This window comes from Ovis canadensis, chromosome 1 (genome assembly GCF_042477335.2).
Source record: "Ovis canadensis isolate MfBH-ARS-UI-01 breed Bighorn chromosome 1, ARS-UI_OviCan_v2, whole genome shotgun sequence".
NCBI lineage: Eukaryota > Metazoa > Chordata > Mammalia > Artiodactyla > Bovidae > Ovis > Ovis canadensis.
Window position 1 is genome coordinate 111,583,678 of NC_091245.1, and position 27,523 is coordinate 111,611,200.

Below are 27,523 nucleotides of genomic sequence, written 5' to 3' on the forward strand. Positions count from 1 at the left end.
GGGCGGGGAGTGGTTTGGGGGGAGGAGGGTGAATGCAGGAAGATGAAGTTAGTGAAGGGATCCTGGCAAGATGCGGTGACAGCTTAGAACTGAGGTGCACAAGCGCAGGGGCTTGGGTGGAGAAGTGGATGGACTAGAGAAATACCTAGGAGCTAGAACAGACAAAGTGTGTGAAAAGCATTAATAGCTCAGTCGTGTCCGACTCTGTGAGACCCCATGGACTGTAGCTCACCAGGCTCCGCTGTCCATGGGATCTCCCAGGCAAGAATACTGGAGTGGGTAGCCATTCCCTTCTCTAGGGAATCTTCCTGACCCAGGGATTGAACCTGGGTTCCCCACATTGCGGGCAGATTCTTTTCTGTGTGAGCCACCACAAGATTTTGGGATATGTGAGGGGTACTTGGCCAGGAGGTCGGACCTGAGGAACAAGGCAGATAGAGGTGCCACTTACCCAAACTGGGAATACAAAAAGAAGGGCAAGTTTTAGGGGGAAGTTAATTGTCCCTTAATTATCAGAGAATAGGACTTTAAAAAGAACAAGACATTTGGAGGCTAAACAATGTATTGTGTGAAATCATGTGAAAATAGAATGCTCAAATGTAGGTAATTTCAAACAATGCAACCTTATAATTTAAATGTAAATCGATTTAAGGAAGAGAAGCCATTGATCCCTCTTCCCCGGCTCCACTCCCTCTCAGGACAGCTGTTTCATGCCTATAACTAATAGATTTCTCCATTCAGATCCAGAATTACATTCTAGACCCCAACACAAACCTGAGGTTGTAGGGACGGTAAGACATCTCAGGCAGACAGGGCCTCCCACAGCACGCTCGGCACAAACTGCTCCGGCTGATCCTGTCCTAGTTTGTTTCTCCGCCACCTGGCCTGAGTCCTGCCTACTCACTCCAGAAAGCCCTGAAACATTCAAGACTCGAAGTTGATAATGATGAGGGTGAGCTGGAGATGCCTCACTGGCCTTAAGGGGCCACCCTGGACCCCAACACTCTCTGAATGCAACCCACCCCACAGCATTCAGAGTCCCACCTAGATTGTCCAGGGGGAGCCCCACTGAGGTCTCAGGGGAGCCCTTCCAAGCAGAGCCAGTGTCCTGGTCAGAGAAGAGCAGCTCATCACTCACTCCAGGAGTCATTGCCAGACACTGTGATTGTCCTGCTGAGATCAATCTCACGAACCAGCTCAGGGCATCCTTTCATGGGGCGGTAGAGGGCAAGGCAGGGCAGGGCACAGGAAAGGGGACTTGGAGAGGAGCCCCCTCAGATCAGGCTGGCTGGGGAAAGGAGAGCTTCCCGGGATGGAGACCAGTGCCTGCCAGCAGGGGGCTCTTGGCCCCAGAGTTGGAGTAAGGTCAAAGCAGAGACCATCTTTGGGTACCTAGTGCTCTGAACCTGGAATGATTCTGATCTTTCCGAAGGACCAGTGGGTACCTCGGCAAAGGGAGGACAAGGCCAAGAGTCGGGGACAGCATGAATCAGGGCCTTGGGCTGGGAGAGGAGGGTTCTAGTGATCTGCTGTGCACCATCCCTTGAAGCTGTGGCCATCTGGCCATCACTGACCACAGTAAAAATCCTTCCCCCGACACACAGTCTCCTATGAGACTGTCCGAGCACCCAGTTGGAGGGACACACAAACATCTCATCACCAAGTTGCCTCTTTTTCTCGGGGACAAACGTGGCTTTAATGCTGCCGTCAGAGCACAGCCTCATTCCTAGAGAACTGAGTCAGCCAAGTCCTTTATGCTAAAGCTAAGAAGAATGTCAGGGAAGTCTGGGGAAGATGGAGAGGAAGCTGGAGTATTGGACAGATGAGGCTTCATGGTCATTTTCAGCAGACGTAAGTGCTGTGATTCATGGGGTCGCAAAGAGTCGGACATGACTGAGCGACTGAACTGAACTGAACTGAAGGGCCCTCAGTCTGGAGCACGGAGAAGGATACACCCCTTACCGGGGAGCATACCAGCTGACACACACACCCCACCTCCCCTGCCCCCCAGCCCCACCCTGGGAGTCCTTAAGATGGAGATGACTCAGCAGTTAGCAGCCCCAGCCCACACCCTCCATTCTAGACAGGCCCAGCCTTTGCCTGTCCCTGAATCCGACAAGCTCGTGCACTTTGATCATTTTTGCAGGATCTTCCCCTACCTCCCAGACTAGAATATATCCCTTTATCCACCTTGTTCTCCAGCTGAAGTTTTGAAGTCCAGCCCTAGGCACTCCTTCTCTAAGAAACCTTCCTTCAAGGGATCTCAGAGCATCACTTCTCCCAGTTTTGTGTGAAACTGAATCAGTAATCATGTGCCTCACTCTTCAATTTTTCCAAATGGATTAATGATCTCCCTAGGGAGGCTGGGAGATGCTGGAAGCGTCAGGTTTAATGCCCTGGTCCTACCAGCGACACACAGTAAGTTGTAATGCACTAAGTGGCTAATGCAGAAGCTGGGGACATACAGGTGGACAAAAGGGACCATGCTTCAGACATCCCCTCAGCCAGGAAGCCAAAAGCGCCCAGTTGGAAGATTCTATATCACCCTGGCTTCTCCATTGAGAATAAGTGCATGTGAAAAAGGGGGAAAGCAAGGGGATGCATGGAGTCACTATTGCTGTAACCCAGGCAAGAGATGATAGCAGCTGGGAGCCAGCAGATAACAGTGGTGGACAAGAGGCTGGTCAGAGGTCAGATCCACTCTGAAGGGAGACAGTTCCTAACAGATTGGATGTGTTGGGGAGACAGGTGAGTGTAAGAAAGGTTTTAAGGAAAGACATAGAGGCTATCAACTGCAGTGGGCAAGATGCTGGGGGAAGTGGATCAGGGGCAGGGTTTGGGGCATGCTGAGTTTGAGATGTCTGTTACATATCTAAGTAGGTAGGAGAGCGTGCAGTGTGGGAGACAGGTCTGGCCTGAGTGGATAAATTTGGGTTTTGTAGGCATATCAATTTTATTTATATATTTGGGGTATACTATTTTTTATTAACATTGTTTTTCAAGCAATGACTTTAAGTATACACTGGCCATACGTTCAGATTTGATACAAAGATAAATGGACAGGCAGTTCTCAAGGTACAATGTATTCAACGATCACAGACAATCTGCTGCTCTGCTGCACACTCAGAAGCAGCAGGATAGGGACAAGCTGTGTAATTGAAGGAAGGACCCCAGCCATTCGAGACTCAACAGAGGTCACTGGGCATATCCCATTTCAGATGGGTGGATAGATAGAAAGGTAGCGGCCAACTGGGAGATGATTCCCACCCTCCTTCGTCACTTTCTCTAACTGAGTGATGCATTCCTAGAAAGGCTAATGAGTACTGAAAGGAAGGAATCTTCTTTCCCCACAGGAACAATGTTATCATTGCAGATCAGGCTCCTGCCCAAGAACCTGTTGCTCAATTTTTTAATGGCAGTAATCTATTTCCACAAGTCCTTACTAAACTGAGGGGGAAGCCTGCACACTGTACAGGAAAGAGCTTCCTAATGAGCCTGTTAGTCCAAGGAACAGTTCAGCAGAGCCATGCCTGATGTCTACTCGCCCTGGTCCAGAGATCTCCCAGGTCCTGCCTGACTCTGCTTATTGGCTTTCAGGCCCTTTTAGGGAGGACAGTTTTCACATGCACTTCAGAGAAGGATCTGGGGGGATATTCATGGCTTTCTCCATCATGTGCCCCTGAAATCATTGGGGGCATTGGCTACTGTCACCCCAAGTTGGGGGAGGAGTTGATTGTCTGGCTGATTGTCATCCATCACACTAAGTTCAGGGAAGGTCAGCTCATGGAGAAGTTCTGAACTCTTGAAAGGAGTAGATGTTGAGAAAAGAGGTGACACAGCCCTGCACTCGGCGGAAGCCTCATCTGATGGATGTGCGAGGGTGACAGGACATTCCCAGGACAGGGCAGAGATAGCAAAGTCAACACCACTTCCCTTTATGTGGGAGACTGCCCTCATAGAACAGGACATAGCTAGGGCGCCTTTCTGAAGAACTGATGCAGGATGAGAAAGAGGATGTGAGAGGAGGAGAGGGTTACAGGCAAGGAAAACAGCCTCTACCAAGGGACTGAGTCCAGGCAGGGGTTGGGAGCTGAATCCGAGCATTGAGCATTGCGAGGGGAGCCACTTGCAAGTTCAGGAAAGTCACAGCAGGGAGGGCAGGCGCCCCATGGCTGCAAGTGGTATCCAGGCAAAAGGTGGGCGCAGGGGGGCAGGGTGCCCTGACCAGGAGGTGTCTATGAGGCCTGACAGGCAGCAAGTGGGGCCTGTAGTGCACGGAAGGGACTCGGTTTCAAGATGGAGCTGATTCTCCCAAAAATGTTGAAGACAATCTCCGTGCCCTCTGCTAGGAGGGTCCCTCCTCAGCTTTGGGAGAGCTGGGTGAATACTCTGCGGGAGGGGCCATCAGGTCAGTCCTCCAAGGGGCGCCACAGTCGGCACTGGGCCCAGGGAGGCAGTCGATGTGGCCTGATTTCCAGCAGCTGCGAGCAGGCAGATGTGAAAGGTCACAGAGGGCACACCCTGGTCCTGAGAGGCAGCACTGGTAATTCTGGCAGCTCATCCTCAGGCCTGGCTCGGGCCCTGCTGAGCTTGTGTTTCAGGCGCTTCCTGTTATTAGTAGTATCACTATTACTCAGGAGGATTGCTGTAAATATTAATATATGCACATGAGTTCCAGGATTCAGAGGCGAGGCCTGATTCTCCTCCTGCTTTACTACTTACTGGTCCCTGGGCTGCTCACCTAATGCCCTAGATGCTGAGCATCTCCAGATTCAATCCCAAGGCTTCATTCTCCTCACTCTTTCCCCCTCCCTGTGGACCTCCCACTACCTCGGCCTCCAACCTCAACCTCATGCGGTTAAATCGCTGCCTCCAGGTCTGCCCTCCTCTGAAATCACATATTGAGGACTAGGGGCTTGGGATCAACCATTTGCAGAGCCCCTACTATGTTGTGTCTGACTCTTTGCAACCCCATGGACTAAACAGTCCATGGAATTCTCCAGGCCAGAAGACTGGAGTGGGTAGCCTTTCCCTTCTCCAGGGGAGCTTCCCAACCCAGGGACTGAACTCAGGTCTCCTGCATTGTGGGGAGACTCTTTACCAGCTGAGCCACAAGGGAAGCCCAAGAACACTGGAGTAGGTAGCCTATCCTTTCTCCAGTGGATCTTCCCAACCCAGGAATCAAACCAGGGTCTCCTGCATTGCAGGCAGATTTTTTTTACCAACTGAGCTATGAGGGAAGCCCCTACTATGTACCAGGTTCTGTTAAAACCATATCACACAAAATAGCCTCTTACTATTCCATTTTACAGATGAAGAAACTGAGGCTTTGGGAACTTATTAATAATGAGGAACCCAGGTCTGTCCGACTCCAAAACTCCGGCTTTTTCATATGTTGTTGTTGTTCAGCTGCTTAGTTGTGTCCAACTCTTTGCGACCCCACAGACTACAGCACGTCAGGCTTCACCAGCTTCTGGGGTTTGCTCAAACTCATGTCCATTGAGTCAATGATGCCATTCAACCATCTTTTCCTCTGTTGTTCTCTTCTCCTCCTGCCCTTTATCTTTCCCAACATCAGCTCTTTGCATCAGGTAGCCAAGGTATTGGAGTTTCAACTTCAGCATCAGTCCTTCCAATGAATATTTAGGGTAGATTTCCTTCAAACAAGGATTGACTTGTTTGATCTCCCTGCTGTCCAAGGGACTCTCAAGACATGACTAAACCACAAATATTTACTACAAGTTTTCTTCCTCCTTCCTTTCTTTCTTTTCTCCCCAAGCTAGCCAATATGGGTCCACCATCACCTCAAACTCAGTTGCTACAAAAATAAGCTTGACAATTTCACCTTCACCCTCCTCTGCTAAGTGTCCTGCCTTTGTCAAGGGCTTTGGTCTCCTCCCTACGTGTTCCATCCTCTGTCCTTCTAAAATACATCTGGAATAAAATAAGTAAAATAAAATAAATCCAGGAAGGCTGCTGAGGGCAATGGCCACGGGTGGCAGATGGGTGGCGGAAGGCTGTTTTGTCCGCTCCCTGGTGGCAGGCAGTGACCTAGCCCATGTTCTTCTAGATCCTCCAAAACCACCACCATCTCCTCACCTGCACAGTTCCATGTCTCTCAACGCTCTTTGCCTTTCAGCGTGTTCTTCTAATATAACTGCAAGGAACTGAATGGATCCATTTTGTTTCCACACAGCAGGAATAAATGAAATGAGTCTTCCAGGTGGACTGGATGGACGAGGAGCATGAACCCCAGAGCCTCACCCGAGGCTCCCTTGGGAAGCAGAGGGGGCAGGACTAAACCTCCAAAAGAATTCTGCCTAAACTGTGATTGAGTAATTAGCTCTCCAAACCCCTTTGTTTCCAGCAAAGCAAGGGAAACAATTAATCCCTCCACAGAGTCACACAGTGTGACTGGGCCTGGAGTATTTGAAATGTAATGGGGCAGCAAGCATAGTTATTCTACCAGAAGCACAGAAGAAAAACCACTGGGGTTTCACACAGTTACGTTTTGGGAACTTAAGAGAGGGTGAGTAGAGAATGACTCCCTAAAACCTGAATAAGAGGATCAGAGAGGGAACTGAGCCAGGAAGGACTCAGGATGTCCATGAATAGATTTCTCAGGGTTGGACGTTCTAGGAGAGCCATTCACGGAAGATGTGTGGATGGGAAGTTATGTTGTTGATGGTTACCAAGGACATATAAACTGTCTGAATAATTTTTTATTGACTAGAGAAACTAGAATTCAGTTTTGGCAAGGCTGGGATGCCAAAAGGCAGAACTAGGAAGTGGGTGCTCTGTGTGTCTCTGGGGAAAAAGAGAAAACTTGAGACTGCACTTAAGATTCCCTCGCTTGAAGCAACGTTTGTGTACACAGCCTTCTGCCTGCTTGCAGATATGGTCTGCCCAAGTTTGGCGAGTCAGTTGTTAAATGTAACCATTATGAAAAATAAAAGTATAAAAATTTACAATTAAATAAATTATACTGAGACACAAGAGATAAGTATTCAAAATTAATCCTATCCCAATTAGCCTGCTACAATTCATGACTGTCTTAATTCTTGAGGTTATTTACTTCTGCAGAGATGGTGTGATAGGGCACACTTCTCCTGACTCCACGGCAAGGACATCACATCGGCAGCCTGAAGTCAGCCACGGTGGGAGAGTTTACATCAGGGCAATAGCAAATGATACACATTAGGGCCTTTTGGCCCCCTACACACTCAACTTCGCTCCCAAAACCACTCGTAAACATTTACTACCATAAATGTTCTCCAATACTGACAAGCAGGAAAAATGAAAAAGCCCAAGGTGTCCCTGAAGCAAAGCCTTCAGAGCAGAAACTCCCATCCTTTCTCACCCAGAAGTGACGAGTGCAGTGATCATTTATTTAGGGATTTAGGAACTTCCTGGGCTTCCCTGTTGAGTCACCCTGCCGAAAGTTGTTTCCAAAGTCTCTAAAATCTCTTACTGCTTCTTAATGAGCTTTTCTTGCCAGCACCTTGATGTTCTCACCCTTCAAAGGAAGGCTAAGTCTGAGCATGGCTCCCTGTTTCCTGGAATGGGGAAGATGATGTCATTCAACACAACCTGCACAGCTGGCTGCCTCTGTACCTCCCTTCCTTGCAGGGAGCTGAGCTGGAGGGTCTAAGACTGGGAGAGCCCTCCCCAGGTCACCCTTCAATCTCCAGCCTTAGGGCAAACATGTGCTAGGCCCAGCATCCTGCTGAAGTTCTCTCTATGAACAAATCATCCTACAGGAGCTGTTAAATGTCTCCAAATAAATGAGGGAGGGATGGTTCCTGCAGTTCTCTGCTCCCCTTACTTAGTCCCCTTACTCCCTCCCCTTACTCCCTCCCCATCCATCCTCAAGAATCCCCACCTCCACCCCCCAACCCCCAGTCTAAGACATCTCTCCCTGGCTCCCTCTGTTCCACAATCGTCTCTCCTTTCTTTTGTTTTTCTTCAGGAGAAACTGTGAATGCAGTCCCCCCACTAGCACAAATTATGCCATCGAGTTTCCCACATTTGAGTAAATCACAGGGGCATCCAAAGTGCAATGGGTGAGCCTTGCCCTGGGAAAACCACCTTTGTGATCACGGCGTCGCCCCTGCCATCATCTCTCCTTTCTCTCCCCAAACTCTATCAAGGCAGAACCAGAGATGCCATTACCCTTTTGCAAGTACCCAAGCCAACAAGAAGGGTTTCCTAGTTACGTACAACCAAGCAAGGTTTCAGAGCTTCCTCTATCAACAAACTCTGAGGTCCATCCATTCCCCACAGTTCACATGGCCACAGGGTAAAGCAGAAAGACTTCAGGAGCCCTGCTTCTCCTTAAGAGAAAAAGAGGCCAAAAAAAAAAAAGAAAAGGAAGCGCTATGCTCTCAGAGGCAGGTGGCTGGGCAGAAGCAGGTAGAGCAGAGTGACCATTCTCCTCAGAAGACCCTCAACCCCTAAACCAGGCACAGGTCCAGTCGTGTGCCTGTTGCAATCATCCAGTGTGGAGTACAGCCACTTGGTCCATTAGAGGCAGCTGAACTGAGAATGTGATGCTTAGGGCTCACTAAGAGTAGCACTTGGACCAAGGGATAAAAACAACGTGAGGACCCAATTTGAGTTCAACAGGAGAAAGATATCTCTGACAGGCAGAGGCCAAACGGACTGATTTGGGAGGTGCCACTGCAGGTATTCAAGAAGAGGTTGAAATATCTTTTGTCAGGAATGTAGAAGCAGGAATTCAAATGTCAGGGAAAAAGCATGATGCCTAAGAGTCAAACATGCCTGTTATTACCTGTGACCTTGGTTAAGATACTTAATACCTCTGAGCCTCAGTTGCTTCATCTATATAATGGGATACTGCACCTCACAGGATTAAATAAGACGAAATATCAGAAAGCACCTGGCAGTCAGAGGGTGCCGGATAAATGTCAATCCCCGTTCCATTAAAAAGGGGGCGGCTGCTGCTGCTGCTGCTAAATCGCTTCAGTCGTGTCCGACTCTGTGCAACCCCATACACAGCAGCCTTCCCCGTCCCTGGGATTCTCCAGGCAAGAACACTGGAGTGGTTTGCCATTTCCTTCTCCAATGCATGAAAGTGAAAAGTGAAAGTGAAGTCGCTCAGTCGTGCCTGACTCTTAGCGACCCCATGGACTGCAGCCTACCAGGCTCCTTCATCCATGGGATTTTCCAGGCAAGAGTACTGGAGTGGGTTGCCATTGCCTTCTCCGAAAAAGGGGGCTAGGTTAGATGAATTTAGTCTTTCTACTGAAACCCTTCCTAGTGTTGAAAAGGATGGCATACATCTGGGAGAGATCAGGAAGTCGGGATTTGGTAGGTGAGAGGAGAAGGAAGAAAGATGCTGAGAATGGTCAGGGAATATTCAGAGAGGTCATGCCTGCCAGTTCCTTGTTTTCTCTTTTGATTTCTGGAATAAAAGAGAAAAGCAGGATTCTGGATTGAAAATCAAGCCTGAGGAGTCTCCGTTTCTCCATCTGCCTAGGGAAAGGGTAGGATTAGACAGCCCCTTCCAGCTCTGACTGCTCCCGATCAAGGAGCGTATGGGGCACATGTTGAGGAAATGATACTGGACAACAGGAAGCAACGACCCCTCCACTACCCCTGAGCATAGCCCACCACCCTGATCCCGTGCCCAAACCTCCGTGGAACCACAGCCACCTCAGTCTCGAATCTTACATTTTCTTTATTGTGCTAACACTGCTGCCTCAGAGCTCAGCTCTCACAGTCCGCAATTCAGTCCAGGTCCCCACCCACCCAGCCCCCGGGGCCCTCTGCCTTGGCTGGGGAAACGGGCCACCGGCTTCGTGCGCTCTCGGACACTTCCTCCTCTCTCCCTCTCCACGGGCCTGCAGGCTCCGAGGATGAGGAGAGGGCCCAAATGGCCTTTCTCTGCCTTCTCCCGCCCTCTCCCACGTTTAGAGGAGGAGGCTCAGCCGCTCGACTCAGTTCCCGAGGGAAAAGTCCTCAGCCCTCGGCCGCCGCGCGGCCGGGAGCAGCCGAGGTCGGCGCCGGCCGGAGCGCGTCCCCAGCTGCGAGCAGAGAGCCCCGCGCCCCGCTCCCAGCCGGGGCGCAGCCCAGTGCCGCGCGCTCACACCAGCAGCCCGTCCTTGCTCTGCCGCGGCCCCTCGGCGGCGCCGCTGGCGGGCTCGGCGCTCTTGACCTGGACGTAGACCGGGGACGGGCCCGCTTCGCAGGCGGCGGCCGCGGGGGCGGGGCGGGGCGCCAGGGCCACGTCCTCCGGGCCGCCGCAGGGCGCAGGCGCGTACTTGCGGCGCAGGGAGTGGCTGACGTTCTGCGTCGGGTGCCCCAGGAGGTGGGTGACGCGGCTGCCGCGCCCGCTGGCCTTGCACCCGGGCGCCACGGCGTCCTCTCTGTGGAAAACAACAGGCGGGCGGGTGAGCGGGCTCCTCCGCGGCGCGGCGTGGGCACGGCCTGGGCAGAGCCGGGGGCTCTTGGCGGTCTCTCGTCTCCCGCGCCTCCCTCCGCCTCGCCTCGCCGCTCAGCCTCAGCCTCGACCTACTCTCCCCTCTGCCCCTTCCTGGGCCCGCGGCTCCGCAGCGTTCCCGGAGCCACCGTCCCCGTCCTCCTCCGGACGGGGCTTGTCCACACATGGCCGGGCCGCCCACGGCAGGGCAGGCCGCCGCATGTAGGCGCCCTCCTGTCCCCTTCTGATGTTTTCGCAGAACCACCAGCTCTGATAGAAAGGGAACCTTGGAGATCCAGAAGGAGCTGCTTTCCCTGACCTTCTTTCCTTCCTTAACCCTGACCTTGCCCTCTCTCTTCCTCTTTTCTCATCTCTCCTCTCTTAATCTTCTCCATCTTTTTCTCCATCCCCAGGGCATTGCAATCATTAGCACTCCTAGTCTTGTTCTATTTTTATTTCTAGTTTGTTTCTAATATAAGTTATTAGCACTATTCTTAATATTAATGAACTCTTCTTAAATAGGCATGTCCAAGAATTCTCACCGGCGCGATACAAGGGAAAAGTGAAAAAATAAATACAGGCCCTGCCCTCCAGGAGCTTACAGTCTAGACAAGACAGAGAGGTGCAAAGACGAGAGGGAAGTGGAGGGCAGGGGAGCAGAAGTGGAGACTGGCAGGGGAAGGAAAGACAAAAGCCATGCGATGAGTGGCCAGTTGACATGCTGCGGTCCCAGCACTCCGTGGCGATGGCAGGCAGGGTGGGGGTGGGGGTCCCAGCCGGCCGGTGGCAGGCAGGGGTGAGAGGGAGCAGCGCGCCGGTCCCCTGCCGCGCAGCAGCATGCAGCATGCATCAGGTTTTACCTGATCTCATTAGACAAGTCGCCGCAGGCCCCTCCGCCGACCCCGCGGCCGACCCCGCCGCCGTAGCCGAAGGTACCGCGGGAGCCGCCGGCGCCCCCGCAGCAGCAGCAGACGAGCCCCCAGATGCCCACCAAGAGGCAGCCCAGTGCGAGCAAAGAGCCCAGCACTGCGCCGATGATGATTCCTATGCGCCGAGTGTCTGGGGAGAGAAGTAGAGACTAGTCAGGCTTTCTGCAGCCTGGCAGGTGCTTGGCTAACCCGGAGTGGCAAGCACAGGGCTTCTGTGTGAAAAAGGATGGGTGATCCAGGGGGTCCCAGGGTCCTTGGACACACAGTGAGGAATATATGGGGAGAGGCAGGTTAACTCCTCATATTTGCATGTTTCTCCCAGGGCTTCCTGGCTGACCTTGGCAGAGCTATATGCATTGATGAGACCCATAAGGCTGAGCCTGCTGAGACTCCAAAATACAGCCCAGCTTCCTCCCATCCAACCCTCCCAGCCAACGAGCCATTGCCTGCACCCACCTGAGACCTTCACCTCCACCACACACACGCTGTAGCCCACGTGGTTGGCCACTGTGCACTGATACAGCCCATCATCCTTGTAGGAAATGTCCTTCAACACTAGGTCACCGTTGTTCAGGCCTGAAACTGAAGGAGCATCAGAGGGCAATGGTGAGGCCAAGGGGCTTGGTGTTTGAGAGCTTCACCCCAGCCTAGACCACTGCAGGATGGCCCAGGTAAGGAGGGTGTATGTACACACAAAAGTCCACCCCACTGTGTCCAGGTGAGTCACCTTCCCCTGCTGAAAGAGAGGCAAGGAAGGCCCCTTTCCCAGCAACAGGAAAGAGACCATGATTTCACTCTCTGACCTTAGGGAAATATGCCCCCTCCCTGAGCCTCGGTCTCCTCATTTGTACAGTGAGGACCGGGTTAGACCAGAGGAATTCTAAGGTTCCTTCCAGCTCTGATCATCTTTGATTGTGAGTACCAGTCAGCATCTCTCTGTGCCAGCAGCTTTACACACCTCATCCTGTTTAATTCTCACACGCCCTTGGAGGATGGCCCTTACCATTCCCTTTTCATGTACCATAGAATGAAACCACGGCACAGAGAGGTCAAGCCACTTGCCTGAGCCTTGCTGCCAGTTGTGGTCCAGCCAGAATGCAAACCCAGCTCTATCTGAAACCATCCTCTTTCCGAATTAGTCATACTGCTTTCGACTGACTCTCCCCTTTTGCCTTCTCTTCTTCCCTCTATAGCAGCTTCTGGAACGGGCTCAGAGGAGGAGTCTCCCACAGTTGATGCCGCTGATGAGCTAGGGAAGCCCCAGCAGGACCCAGCATCCCCATCTTCCCCTTTCCCAAGGCCCCCTCACCTTGACTGATGGAGCTGTGGAAGGACTCCTGGTAGGAGAGCTCAGAGTGGAAGCTGTGCTGAGAATGGTAGGACCCAGCACGGTAGGGGTGAGTATGCCCGCTGATCTTGGCCCACTTGTAGGTGAGAGGTGGGCTGCCGCCATTGGCAAAGCACTTCAGTACCACGTCATTGCCGTGTGTAAAGTGGCCCTCAGACCAACACAGGGGCACCGCAGGCCGCGCTACAGGGAAGAGGGTAGTTGTGAGCCAGGGCCCAGCCGAGAGGCAGAGTCAGGCTCAGGGTGGCCAAGGCACCCTTGATTCTGAAGTCTGGGGAAGGGGATCCCAGAGGAGTCTGCTCATACCTTGGACAGTGATGATGACCTTCCGGGTGGCCACAGTGGTCTTCTTCACCCGGCACTCATAGGTGGCTGTGTCGGAGACTTGCAGGTTCGAGAGGGTAATGGAGGCATCGTACTGGCTGGGGTCTGAGGCTGCAAAGCGGACCCTCTGCTGCAGATGGGGGAGGTTGCCATGGTTGATCCTCTTGTCCTGGTAACTAAGGAACTGTGAAGAGAAGAAAACAGAGATGGTGAGACAGGCAGAGCCAAGGATTGGCTGTCTGGGGCAATTCACTGAACTTCCCTGAGGCTCAGCTTTCTTGGATGAAAAACGGAAATGATAATGCCTGATCCACTGACTTTTAACAGAATGGGTGAGATCATATGAAGTCAGGCACTCTCTGCCTAATAGCTACCTCCCAGGGGCATGTGAGGATTAAATGGGATGAGATTAATAAAGCCACAGGCACACAGAGAAGCTGGATGGTACTCAATCAAAGACTATCTGAGCTGGAAGTATAAGGTCGGGCCAGGACAGTGTCTATCTTCCTTTTGGAGTGGGGTGGGAGGAAGTGGCCTGACTGACTGGCTTGATTGGAAATTACACAGCTCCTCCCCATTGCCCCATTCTCTGAGAAGCCTTGGGGAAAGTTCAAGGGCTGGGTTTTCTTATTTACCCTGCAGTGTGCTAGCTGCCCAACAAGTAAATACTACGAAGTGTGGAGTAAGGAGAATCACGTACCCAGCACTTACCACATTCTCCCGATGTGAGGGGTCTGAGTTGACTTGCTTCCACTCAATGTCCAGCCCATTAGGACCGTAGTCCTCAGGGTCCAGGATATAGGGACAGCCCAGCCTCACATTGTCACCTTCCGCCAGGTACAGGATCTCCTGGCCATCCCCGTTGATCCGTACAGCAGACAGCAGCGCTAGGATACAGGCAGGACAGATGGGATAAGGGGAGCGGGACCAGGGCTTGGGTGATCAGCTTCAGCTCCCTTCTCTCCAGCATTCCTCGTCAGTGGCAGCCCGGGCCTCAGTGCGGTTTCCTCAGGGAGTAGGGCCTGCTCTCAGAGTGTGCATGATTTGATCGATGCATATCTGTGCTGACTTGTGTTAGCGTGTCTGTATTCTATAACTGTGTAGAATTGCAACTATACTGTTTCTATATTGTATATATATAGTTGTTAAGAATGCTTGTATATGGGACTTCTCTGGTGGTCCAGTGGTTAAGAATTCGCCCTCCAATGCAGGGGATGTGAGTGTGATACCTGGTCAAGGAACTAAGATCCTACACGCTGTGAGGCAGCTAAGCCCATGCACCACAGCTATTGAGCCAACACGCTCTAGAGCCTGTGCGCCACAACTCGAGAAAGCCCATGTTCTGCAGTGAAGACCCAGCACCGTCAAAATAAAAATAATAAAATTTTAAAATAAAATATGAATGCTTGTGTGTATGCATGATTATCTATGCGTGTGTGGATATGTCCACATATGGACACTGTGTGTTTATGGGTGTTTGTGGCTGCTTATGTGTACTGTAGGGAGATTTATGCACATGGCTAGGTAGAGTGTCTGCTTCTATATTTACATGACAGTACCTGTGGGTGTGAGCGCGTGTGTGCCTGTGTGTGCACATCGAGTTGTTAAATGCTCTGATGGAAGCGACTAGCTGGTTAAAAGCCACATCTGTCTGGACCAAGTGAAGTGGTCGTATCCAGAGGCAGGAGGATGGACACCATGACCTCTGGAGTCCCCTTCCGGCCCAAGGAGCAGAAGAATGGGTAGTCTCTGTGTGTCTGTGTATGACAGTGCATGTCTGCAGCTGTGTGCCGTGTGACAGTGTGTGCCTGGCTGTGTAAGTGCTCTGAGTGATAGTGTGTGCCTGTGTGCAGCTGTGACCAGGAGCTTGGCTGCATCCGTGTGTGACAGTGAATGACGGTGCTGAGACCATGGCTGCAGTCGTCTGTAGTATAGGACGGGTGAGCCTTGCATGAAGGCATGTGGCGTTGCGTGCTCTGCGTCCTGCCCCCTGTGTGATCCTGTGGCTCAGGTACAGCCACCGTCACATGCTTGCTCCACTTGGGGCCCCTCCCGCTGCCACTAGCCCTAGCCTCACTGAGTCAGCCCCGGGTGAGGAGCCAGGATCTGGAAGCTCAGGACTGCTCTCTCCCTCCCTCCCCTGAAGCCCCAGGCAAGTGCTAGCCCCAACTGGTTGGACCTACAGAGGAACGCGAAGTTGGGTGGGGGGGGCGGTGCCCAAAGGGCCCCAACCCTGGCTGAGGGGGCAGCATGCCACCTCCCAGTCTCCAGCACCCCCTTGCCCCCGGCCCCTTGCCCAGCCTGGCTCACTCTGCAAGAATCAGCGAGTCCTTTGGCATCTCAGCCCCTGGTCTCAGTTGCCCATCCTGCTTTTGCTTCTCTGGCTCTCTCCCGGGACCACCTGCACACTTAGAGAGCGTCTCACACACACAGGATTATACATTGTCACAGCCAGAGACATCAACACATAGACACACTCTTACACACCTTCAAAATGCGGATACCTACCTATGAAGTCCCACCTTCCTATACACACAGACACTGTCAGATCCACACAGCCACACAGACACACAGACACACACAAACACAGGTACATATTAATCCGGAAGATACACCCACTGCATACACTGGCAATCCCCCATGTGCATTCATTCAAGACTAAGCTACAGAAGCTTAGCCTGGTTCTTAGAGCCAGCAGGTGCCCTTTCAACATCCGCAGCACCACAGGCATCACTGAACCTGCCCCTCAGGATCCCAACTGGGCCATCAGCCATGCCCTGAACCCGCCCCCCAACCCTGCTCAAGCCTCCAGGGTAACCCAAAGCAGGCAGACTAGCTGCTGGGGCTCTAACGGGACTTGATGATGCCTTCTCTAGCCCCAGGCCATGCTAACACCACCCCACTCCTGAGATAAGGATCCTAACACCATCTGCCAGGTCCTGGGCTGGCGCGAGGCAAGCCGGCAAGCCAGAGATGAGCCAGAGCTCAGTGGAGTGCAGAGGCTCCACCCTGGGGAAGGACTGCCTGTCGAAAGCAACCAACAAGAGAATGCTCTCCACACCCTGGGAGCCAGCTGGGCAGGAGGGTAAGTATTCTGGGCAGGGGGCTTGGGAGGGAGGGATGGACTGAAAGAGAGTGTTTCCACCCTGCACTAGGCAGAGTGTCTGCCTTTGTTCCAGGCCAGGGAGCCTCACCCTAGCCTTTCAGTCTCCCTAAATCTCTCTCGACCTCTTCCCAGCCTTTCTGCACCCTCTTACTCTCCTGGGGAAGTCATTCCTGGCGTCTCACCTTCATTCCTCTTGCTGTGGTCCTAAGGAAGTACCTCCAGGGAGTGTGAGAGGAGAGAGAAGCTGGGGGGATGGAAGAAGACCAGAGTGGAAGAGCGAGAGTTGGGTGCAGAGACTTGGAGAAGGGGCAGGGAAATCACAACAGGCTTGCCAAGGAAGAGGACAGATGTCTCAATAGCCGTGTCTACTCTCAGCTTGTAAGTCCTTTGTGAATTTGTAAGCTGCTTCCAGAGCCATGAACCCTCCTTCTGCAGATAAGGGAGGAGAAAGGAAGGGAGGGGAGAAACGGCAGCCCCCACAAAAGGTACACACGACACACAGAGATGTGCCAGGTCCCCACAGCACAGCTTCCACAGTAAGCTCAGCCAGGCCAGCTCCCACCAGACAGAGAAGGGGTTGCAGGCTTGCTGCCAGAAAGGCAGTCACTCACAGGCTCCCCCCTCCCTGAGCTCCTCCCCTGTGCCCCCTCAGCCTGTACCCTGACCCCCGAGAGCATCTCAGCCATGTCTACCGATGCCCACACAGATGGGGGCAGGCGGCCTCGATGTCCAGTCCAGAGCCCTGCCCTCCAGGTGTGTCCCAGGGAGGGGGCTCCGGGAGTCACCTTCCCTGCCCTCCCCAGGCTCACCCTGGACAGGCTGGGTGCTACCCTGGAGCTCTCACAGTGCAGGGGCCCAGTCCTGCTGGAAGCAGCCCATTCTTTCTCCACCAGCCCAAGGCTCTGCCCTCTTCAGGCAAGTGGGCTGGGTGGGAGGCCCTCCCACTGAGACCAATAGAAAAGGGATCTTTCCAGGCTCCTCCTCAGCCCCCACCCCCAGTTCCCATAGTAACTCCTAGTGAGCCCTATGCTCCCATTCACAGCATGTCCAAACGTGTGTGAGCCCCACAGGTTCATGGGCACAGTGAAGAGCCATCCAAGAACACCTGCCCCAAACCTTCAAGTGCAGGACTTTCCTGGGGAGAGGTCCCCTTGGCAACATCCAAACCCCAGCCCAGCAGGGCGAGGGTGGGCAGCACCCTGCCAGGGAATCCGAGCCCACCTTCCAGGCTCCTCTGTGAGCCCCTCATTGCCTTTCTCCTGTGCATCCGGCTTCAGGTGGGCATCCCGCCCCTGCCCAGCCCCATACCTGGGCTCAGGCACGCGAGCAGAAGGTGGAGTGCTCCTCGGACTCCCATATCTCTAGGTTTAGTGCTTCCTCCGCCGGGGCTGGGATCCCTGGGGCCGGTGGCTGGGGGCCAGCGGCTGTGGGTGTGTGGGGACAGGTGGAGGGAAGGGGAGCGGAGGGCCCAGGAAGGTGCAGCAAGTGCTCTGCTGGGGAGCAGCCGGAGTTATTTCTACAGGAGGGAGGGGGCCTGGTCCCCGCCTTGGGGAGGAGTCCCAGGAGCCCTAATTAGCAGGGTGACAAAGAGTGGCCTACCCAGGCATCACCCAGCCCTTCCCCAAGCTCTTCCCTATCCTGAGAGAGGCGCAGGACAGCCAGCGGGACTTGTAATTAGGCACCTGTTAAACTTCCACTTCCTCCTGGCCCCATCCTCAGGGTGACAACAGTCGCCCAATTTTACAGCGTCCACGGAGCACCCTTCACCACTCATTTGTTGCCTCTTCCCTCAGGGGAATGGAGAAGAAGAAGGGGAAGCCAGACTGGGGATGGAGGGGTGACCAGGAGCTAAAGGCTGGCGCTGACCCCAGGGCACTGTGTCTGACACGCAGGATTCCAAATCCCATGCCCTCCTCGTTTCCCTGACCCTGCAGACCCCCTCCCACCCAGGTCAAGACCTATGGGAAAGGGCACCAGGGAAGGGGACGCTGGGACTGGAGGGAAGGCCCCAGATGAAAGGGACCCAGGACTTCAAAGGGCGTCAGGCCTCCTGAGCTGAAAGGAGGAGGGGAGGGGTCTGTGGGGAAGCAGACCTTTCCCCTGGCTGCCCGCTCTGGAGCGCTGCCCCGCGCCTATACCTGAGACAGGGTCACCCCCAGGTGCAGGGGATCCTGCAGAACCGGGTGTGTTACAGGGGATCCAGCCCCCCACCTCCCACACACAACTAAAACCAGTTCAGTGAGGCCTACGAGGAGAGGGCCCAGTGGGTGCAGGGGGAGTGAGGGGAGTGGACGGGCGGGTGAGAGGCTGCTGGGGAAATGAGCGCCAGGACGGCAGGGGAAGGGGCGTGCCGTTGAACATGTACAGCCCTCACCAGAGTGTCTGCTGAGTGGCACCAAGCCCCTCTTGACACCTTCCTTTAGGGACAGAAGGGCGCCCTTGCTTCTGTGCACAGGAAGACTAAGGACCCTCCTGATGTGGACGGTCATCCGGGTGACTAAGCGCCCGCCATTCCAGGCAGGTTGGAGCTGGGATGAGAAGTCCTGCTGGGCAGGGGGAGAAAATGGAGGGCCAGCTCTTGCTCGTTGATCCAGGGGGTGGGGAGTCCCAGAACAGGCCTTGGGCCTCTCCTAGACTCCAGGACTGCCCCATACACAGTGGTAGGGGCCCAGCGATGAGTGGCTTTTTTCAACAATTCAACCCTCTCCAAAGGCTTAGAGGTCCTGCCCCATCAATGACAGGGGCACAGGAAGGGGATGGGGAAGAGTCTTGGAGAGAGTCACAGGGCTCAGGACGCTGCCAGGGCCCACCCCTCTGGGAAAAATAAGATAGAACAATAAGGAAGCACAAGGAGTCCACGCTGGACTCTCTGCATTCCAGCCCCCCAGCTGCACTCCCAACAATAACAGGGTGCTCCGGGGCCCGCGAGTTGTACACTGTAAATGTCCTTATTTCCTTATTCACTGTAAGGATTATGGGATTGGCCTGCACACTCTGAAGAGCACAGATCATTATTCCCACTTTACAGATGGGGAAACAGAGGTCTGGAAGAACACAAAGACTCAGTCTAGGTGATGCTGCTACGGCCTGACTAAGTGGAGAACAAGCAGGCATCCTGACTCTCAGTCCAGAGTGGACCAAGAAAAGGGCATAGCAATCCTGTGGGTTACTAGACCCACTCATGGGGAAAGGCAATGATAGGTGGAGGGGTGAACAGGTGGGGCCAGGAAGAGGGGGTCTGAAAAGAGAGGAGTAAGATTGTGGTTCCTTTAAACTGAAATGTAGGGCTGGATTCCGAATTTTAGCTACTGTTAGAGTTGGAGAGAAGGCTGGAGCTGAGATTAAGATTGAGGTTAGGTGGAATGAGGAATGAGGCTGAGGTCAGATTTGAGGTTGGGATGAGAGTTAACGTTGGGATTAAGGATAGAACTACAGCTAGAATTGAGGCTAGGCTTCATGGCTGGGATTCGTGTTTTGATAAGGAACAGGGTTTTAGTGTCATCTACAGCGTTGCCTGGGAATGCAGTCGAAGGCAGGCTTCAGATTGATTTAGGATTGGATTTAGAGCTGGGTTAGACTTGAGTTTGGGATTTGAGTTAGAATAGGCATGGGAAATCGATGGGGAAACAGTGGAAACAGTGGCAGACTTTATTTTGGGGGGCTCCAAAATCACTGCAGATGGTGACTGCAGCCATGAAATTAAAAGACGCTTACTCCTTGGAAGGAAAGTTATGACCAACCTAGATGGCATATTCAAAAGCAGAGACCTTACTTTGCCAACAAAGGTCTGTCTAGTCAAGGCTATGGTTTTTCCTGTGGTCATGTATGGATGTGAGAGTTGGACTGTGAAGAAAGCTGAGCGCCAAAGAATTGATGCTTTTGAACTGTGGTGTTGGAGAAGACTCTTGAGAGTCCCTTGGACTGCAAGGAGATCCAACCAGTCCATTCTGAAGGAGATCAGCCCTGGGATTTCTTTGGAAGGAATGATGCTAAAGCTGAAACTCGAGTACTTTGGCCACCTCATGGGAAGAGCTGACTCATTGGAAAAGACTCTGATGCTGGGAGGGACTGGGGGCAGGAGGAGAAGGGGACGACCGAGGATGAGATGGCTGGATGGCATCACAGACTCTATGGACGTGAGTCTGAGTGAACTCCGGGAGTTGGTGAGGACAGGGAGGCCTGGCATGGTGAGATTCATGGGGTCGCAAAAGAGTCAGACATGACTGAGCGACTGAACTGAACTGAACTGAACTGAGGTTGTGGTTAGAGTTAAAACTTCGGTTAAAGCTACATGGACAGAGGATTCATGGGGATCAAAAATGAGGATGTATTTATGATATAGAAAGACCTCAGCCTTCATTCATTCAGTATGACTTTGGCTGGAATTTCCATTCCTTTCTTCTGTGATAATACCAGTGACACATGTCCAATGGGGTTTCCAAATTTGGGAAAGAGTTCTAAATACATGCACGCCTATCTGAAAGATATAAAGCAACTGAATCGCATAAGAAATACAACCTCTTAAATTCTGCTCCATGACCTAAGCTCACCATCTGGTCAAGCTCCCAGAAGGGCGTTTGGGGAGGGGATGCAGAAAGTTATATTGGTGAGTGGGGCTCTGACACCAAATGGAACTCGACAATGGGGTCCATCAGGGGCAGTTTTACTTGGGTGAGGTGGTTCCTGGTTTTGAAGTCGAGGAGATTGGCACTAGGGGAGACCAAGGGCCTAGATGCTCCTGAGAGAACAGCCACTTTTGAGGTCTCTGTGCAGGGGCTCCTCAAAGTCTCAAAAGGCAGGACACATTGTTGTTCCCCTTTGACCCACTGAGGGCTAATTGCCACCTCCTTGCAATCTGGGGCCCATAAAAGAAGCTGTTGGCATTTCTGCCTTGCGCCTGAGCCTTGCAGGGGTTTGAGAGGGTAGTATTGGAGTGATGGCATTGGGGTATCTGCTCAATTTTCAAAGCACAAGTCCAGCCCATGGCCCTTCCCTCTGGGATCAGCCCACAGCCCCCCTTTCTCTGTTGACTGTCATCGTGGGGGAGGAGGCCCCCTCCCCCAGTTTTTCCCTCCCTTATCCCCACCAGTCTCCACTCCAAACATCCCATTGCCCCACCCACTTCCTTTTCAGGTCCTATAAATGTCTGGGCAGATCCAGGAAAGTATTGGGATTCCCTGTGTGCCCCCATAGAGAGAGAGAGAGAGAGAGAGAGTGGGAGAGGCAGAGGTTAGTAAAGGGGCAGGGAAACACAGATGCCATCCAGGTGGCCCACCCAGAAGCTGAGAGAGGGACAGGAGGCAGAGGATCCAGGCTACAGTCTGGAACAGAGCGCACCAATTTCCAAAAGGGCCCCTTGTTTTTCTTTGCGAAATCCATAGCTCCCTAGAGGAGAATGGCCCCTCTATCATGCACGCACGCACACACACACAAACCCCGCCAAACTGGGTTGTATTTGCTTCTCTTCTAAAGCAGAAACAGACACTCAAAGACAGAAACTTGGAAAGGCGTGAACAGGAGTACAGAGGCAGAGAGAAGAGGCAAACAAGGACCCAGAGAGGCCCAGAGGCTGCTTCTGAGAGGAGCGGCAGCCCAACCCTAGAACACCGTGGGGAGCGACAGGCTCCCCCCATCTGCCTGGACCTATCCCCAACCCCTCCCCCAGGCCTCCTAGGCTCAGCTTCAAGCTCCCCATCTCCCCTCCAGGGCCCAGGCTCACCCCTGTAACATCCAGGGAACAAACAGCAACCCTTGGAGGGCTGAGCAGAGAAAACCTCCGAGGAAAGGCTCTGGTGGCAGGAGAGCCATGGGACAGACAGTCTCACGCTCAGAGAGGGCAAACAGAGGCACCTGGCACACAGCACAGAGAAGCATGGGAACCCCAGCTCTCAGTGACGGTTTGGTGTCGGAGATCCGCCAGGTGAGGTCCTGCTTGGACAAGAAGAATGGAGGTGTCTAGGGGTGGTAGAGGTGCTATGATGGGAGCATGTCGAGTTCAGACAGGGAAGAGTTACAGTTTAGAAAAGGCTTCCCAGGTGGCTCAGCGGTAAAGACTCCACCTGCCAATGCAGGAGACACCAGAGATGCACATTCAGTCGCTGGGTCGGGAAGATCCCCTGGAGGAGAAATGGCAACCCACTGCAGTATTCTTGCCTGGAGAATCCCGTGAACAGAGGAGCCTGGTGGGCTACAGTCCATGGGGTCACAAAGAGTTGGACACAACTGAGCGGTTGAGAACACAGAGAGAAGGATAAGATCCATGAGTGAGGTTCAGTTTCAGAAACAAGATTAGGGTTTAGGGACTGAGGCCCCGGTCAAGGCTAGAGGGCAAGAGTTTCTGAGATGTGAGACCCAGGGTCTCCTTACGTCTCAGCTCAGGCTTCCCAAGGCTCAGTGATTCCTGCTCATCCACTTCAGAAGAACGGGGACCCTAGGAGGGAGCCTGGATACACCCAGATTTCTGCCAGCAGGAGACATCCTGGAGCTGACCTACAGTCAGAAGAGCAGACAGCCCCGAAATTGTGCCCATCGCTGAAAGGAGTGGTCTAACCTACTTTATCAGCAGAATGTCTTAGCAAAGTGAGGCTGCTTAAACACTATAAACTGAATTGTTATCAAGGGAACAGTGGAGGAAAGAAGAATTCACTTTGAAAGACTATGTGACTCCCTGATGACAAACCTGAAGAATTAAGAGTCCTTAAGGATAAAAGGGAACTCACCTCAACGAGACCAACCATTTCTTGCAGAACCTTCATCCAGTCAACAAACCAGCCGGGCCTAGTGTCTAGGCCCTGGGGAAGCAACGGTTAACACAATTCTGTCTTCTGGAGCGCTCAGTCTGGAGGGGGAGACAGACAAGGGAAGGGGCACCAGCTCCTATCACAGGCTGATGACCTCCCATCATATGTGGCAAGACCCCCTGGCGTGGCGGAAATGACCTTTAAACACCGATCTGAAGGATAACTAAGGATGTACTTGGTTTGTCTGAGAGTGGAAAGAGGTGGCCGGCAGAGTATTTCAGTCCTTGAAAAATAAACCAGAGCCCTGGCAGACACAGCAGAGGAGAGAGTGAAGTTAGAAAAGACAGCTGATGGTATTTTTGGACTGAGGAGGCACAATCCTTGAGAACTGAACCTCTGGGGACCTTCTACCCTATCTGCCCAAGTGCCCCCTGGGGTCAGAGCTAGACCCCGGGATAAACCAGGCAATGAAGACAGATCATCCTGGACCATGTATGTTTGCATGCGGGGAGAGAGAGACCTTGTGATGATTACCCTACATGTCCAACAGGACTTTGATCTTCGGTATCAGTATTTATACTGGTTTTAGAAAAGGCAGAGGAACCAGAGATCAAATTGCCAACATCTGCTGGATCATGGAAAAAGCAAGAGAGTTCCAGAAAAACATCTATTTCTGCTTTATTGACTATGCCAAAGCCTTTGACTGTGTGGATCACAATCAACTGTGGAAAATTCTGAAAGAGATGGGAATACCAGACCACCTGACCTGTCTCTTGAGAAATCTGTATGCAGGTCAGGAAGCAACATGAACTGGACATGGAACAACAGACTGGTTCCAAATAGGGAAAGGAGTACGTCAAGGCTGTATATTGTCACCCTGCTTATTCAACTTATATGCAGAGTACATCATGAGAAATGCTGGACTGGAAGAAACACAAGCTGGAATCAAGATTGCCAGGAGAAATATCAATAACCTCAGATATGCAGGTGACACCACCCTTATGGCAGAAAGTGAAGAAGAACTAAAAAGCCTCTTGATAAAAGTGAAAGAGGAGAGTGAAAAAGTTGGCTTAAAGCTCAACATTCAGAAAATGAAGATCATGGCATCCGGTCCCATCACTTCATGGGAAATAGATGGGGAAACAGTGGAAACAGTGTCAGACTTCATTTTGGGGGGCTCCAAAATCACTGCAGATGGTGACTGCAGCCATGAAATTAAAAGACGCTTACTCCTTGGAAGGAAAGTTATGACCAACCTAGATAGTATATTCAAAAGCAGAGACATTACTTTGCCAACAAAGGTCCGTCTAGTCAAGGCTATGGTTTTTTAAGTAGTCATGTATGGATGTGAGAGTTGGACTGTGAAGAGGGCTGAGTGCTGAAGAATTGATGCTTTTGAACTGTGGTGTTGGAGAAGACTCTTGAGAGTCCCCTGGACTGCAAGGAGATCCAACCAGTCCATTCTGAAGGAGATCAGCCCTGGGATTTCTTTGGAAGGAATGATGCTAAAGCTGAAACTCCAGTACTTTGGCCACGTCATGTGAAGAGTTGACTCATTGGAAAAGACTCTGATGCTGGGAGGGATTGGGAGCAGGAGGAGAAGGGGATGACAGAGGATGAGATGGCTGAATGGCATCACGGACTCGATGGACGTGAGTCTGAGTGAACGCCGGGAGTTGGTGATGAACAGGGAGGCCTGGCATGGTGAGATTCATGGGGTCGCAAAGAGTTGGACACGACTGAACGACTGAACTGAACTGAAAATATAATTTTACTTTATAGAAGTAAAATTTGCCTTGGGTTCTGCCACCTGGATTCCCCAACACATGTCCCCAGAGGGAGCTGTGCTTCCCCTTGCCCACTGCTCCTGAGTGGTTTCCAGTCTTGCCTTATTTTCCTGGAATTTGCCAGGGAAGCTGTGGGGAGCCTTCAGATAGCAGAGCAAAGCTGGGTGTGTGTCTGCTGCAAGGCCTTGCCCACTAAGCCCTTCCGACCAGCCCGCACTCTGCCCTCCCTGTTTGTTTCCTGTTGCCTGGACACTGGGAAAGCAGAAGGTGGTGCCAGAGGGGGTGGGGCTCGGAGGCAACAGAGCTTGGCCAGGGCTGCCTGGGACGGTGAGAGTGTGAACTGTCAGGAGAGCGACATGCCCAGCCCAAGGGATAAGTGGAAGATTTCCCAGTTTCCCCCACTTCCTCCCTCCAACACGCTTCTCTCTCCCCCTACCAAATGCTCAGAAGAACACTGTGTTCCTGAACTGCACACGCTTCCCCCAGGGTGTCAGGCCACACAGTAGCTGGGGCGTCATGACGAAAACGTGAACTTGTTTTATGCGGTCCCAAGAAGCAGAACTAGCACCCTGGAGAATGGTCAGGAAGACATGCAGTGACTCCATGTTAAGAACCTTCTGAGCATTGGGGCTGATCTAAGACAGTTTAGGTCTTGCTTTATGAGGTAATGAGCAGCCCATCTCTTGGCGTGTGCAAGCTCAGATGGTCCAACCATTGATTAGTTTACAAAGAGGTTTCCAGGGTAAAAGAGTCTTGGATGTCGTTTCCAGCCTTGACCTTCTATGATTTGGCGCTCACTCCCACTAGCTCCTGGGACAAAGCAGTCTTTCCCAGGATCTGTACAAAAAAGCTCATGAGCTCTGGGCAGTTTCTCCAACTCCCCACTCCCACTCAGCCCCTTGACTCCTCTTTCCAGGGACCCTATTCCTATCACAGTCTCAAAGTCATCCAAGCGCAGGGAGGTGATGGCTCCCCTGCTCCCAAGAGGATGTGGAGAATGTGGGAAGAAATGCAGGACTGGGAGCTTGGGAGCCTGGAGGCTGAGGACAGTGGGAAGGTCTAAGCTATTTAAAGCCAGTCAAATCAAGAATCACTTAGTCTTTTCTGGGACTCTAGATTTCTGTGATGTTGGAAATGAATTTCTCGCAGGTAACCGTGGTGTGATTTGCCAGGATCTCTCTCAGAAGGTGGGAGAGGGAGGGAAAGGGGGGCAGGCCACCTTGGCAGCAGCCTAGAATGTGAGAGAGACGTCTGGTCTGGAGTGAGCCACCCCTCCCCACAGTCCTCTCCCAGGCGCCTAGGTCCCCAGAAGCAGCAGTGTGGGGGGACGAGTGAGGAACCAGAGAGAGGCACTCCGCGGACTCTACACCCAGACTTCTTGTCTGAGACTCCAGCGTCTCCCCTCCACTGTCACCTCAACAACTGCCACCCTTCCTCACCCCAAAAACCCTGACTGGCTTTGAAATATCCTGAGCGCCTTTCATCTGAGCTTAGTCAAAGTACTTTTATTGAGACCAGTTGATGCCCAGAGGTGGCTAGAGTCACTGACGGGGATACTGAGGCTTTCAGGAGGTACTGGAGGACATCCCAGGACCCCACTGAGTCAGGGACAGCCTGGCTCAGCCACCAGAGCTGGCTGCTAAGTCGTGCCCCATTGGTGTTGATTCTGCGGCAGGGGCAAAGGTTCTGAGACCGCCTCCAAGCACCAGTGCAGTGTGACACAGGCGATAGGCACACGTGCCCAGGAGGCAGCTGCCTGCAGACCTGACTCAGTGCTCTGTGGTGGCGTCCAGCCACTGGATTTTCCAGGCTGCACCAGCCCAGTCTGATGTTGCAAGAACCAGAACACCCAACGTTCAGAAGAAAGGGAGCTGGTACTCATAGTCAATCAGACACTCAAAGTCAAACAGGTACTCATACAACAAAGTTAATAGCTTGGGCACTTTTTTTTTTTTTCCTTGCAAGGTTCTAACATCTGTATGTCAACAAAGGCAATACACCAATGAGCGCTTCTTACTTACCCCCAGATTTCCTCCACACTGAACCACAGCTTGGAATTTCACAGCCTCCCAGAGACCCCTAAGCTGCTATAGCAGAGTTCATTTCTACCCCTGAGCCCTAGGAGGGAAAGTTGAAGCCACCCCTAGGGGAAAACACTGCCCACCCAAAAGTCCAGCCTCAAGTAACAAGTCTGCGGCTGGTTGTTCCTGCATGGGGCAGGTGGGAAGCCATGGGGGGAGATCCATTATGCTTTCAAAACAATTTCATGTTCTCTCTTTATCTCCATGTCCCACCCCCGCCCCCCGCAAGCTGGGCTTACTATAGTCCCTTGCTGGCTCTTCCACCATATCACACAGCCTGAACCCTCCAGCCCCCATTTAACACCAGGGAATCTTTCCCTGTAATTATCTCCCTTGCCATTCCTCAGTGAGAAAGGGGGAGGATTTATAAAAGGTGACCAGAGGCAGCCAGCTGGCCTCAGATGACAGCTGCCTGCCTGGCTATCAGGAATGCTCCACTTCTAGGGATTAGATTCCTGCTGATGACTCAGGCCAGTCCTGAAGCCACAGAAGCCTGTGTGGGGCTTCTCAGTTATCCTGAGAGAAGAAATTAAACCTCTCTCACATCATGGGCCAGCTCAGAGAATCCCTAGAGGGGACAACTCTGAGGGGAGAACTCTTAAGATTTTCCCCCAAACTATCTCCATTTGATCAGAGGTGGCTCCATTCTCCCATCTCCAAAGCAAACCCCAATCACGTAACTTCTAGCTGCCCACGCCAGGCCACGTCAAGACAGTCTCACTTTTAGGCTTTGGGATCTGTCAGGCTCCAATTTTGGGCTTCCCTGG

At 52.6% G+C, this 27,523-nt stretch overlaps 1 protein-coding gene and 1 pseudogene across 1 annotated transcript; both read right to left on the reverse strand.

Moving 5' to 3' along the window:
* Positions 1 to 7,966: 7,966 nt before the first annotated feature.
* LOC138431048 (U1 spliceosomal RNA) lies at positions 7,967 to 8,120 on the reverse strand (annotated as a pseudogene).
* An 833-nt stretch (positions 8,121 to 8,953) lies between these two features.
* Positions 8,954 to 16,834, reverse strand: VSIG8 (V-set and immunoglobulin domain containing 8). Its single transcript, XM_069586185.1, has 7 exons — positions 16,808 to 16,834; positions 13,754 to 13,975; positions 13,025 to 13,226; positions 12,680 to 12,901; positions 11,827 to 11,952; positions 11,302 to 11,500; positions 8,954 to 10,388 (listed from the first exon to the last, which is right to left on the reverse strand). The coding sequence occupies exons 1-7, from the start codon at positions 16,832 to 16,834 to the stop codon at positions 10,106 to 10,108; spliced, it is 1,281 nt and encodes a 426-aa protein (XP_069442286.1). The 3' UTR covers positions 8,954 to 10,105.
* Positions 16,835 to 27,523: the final 10,689 nt, after the last annotated feature.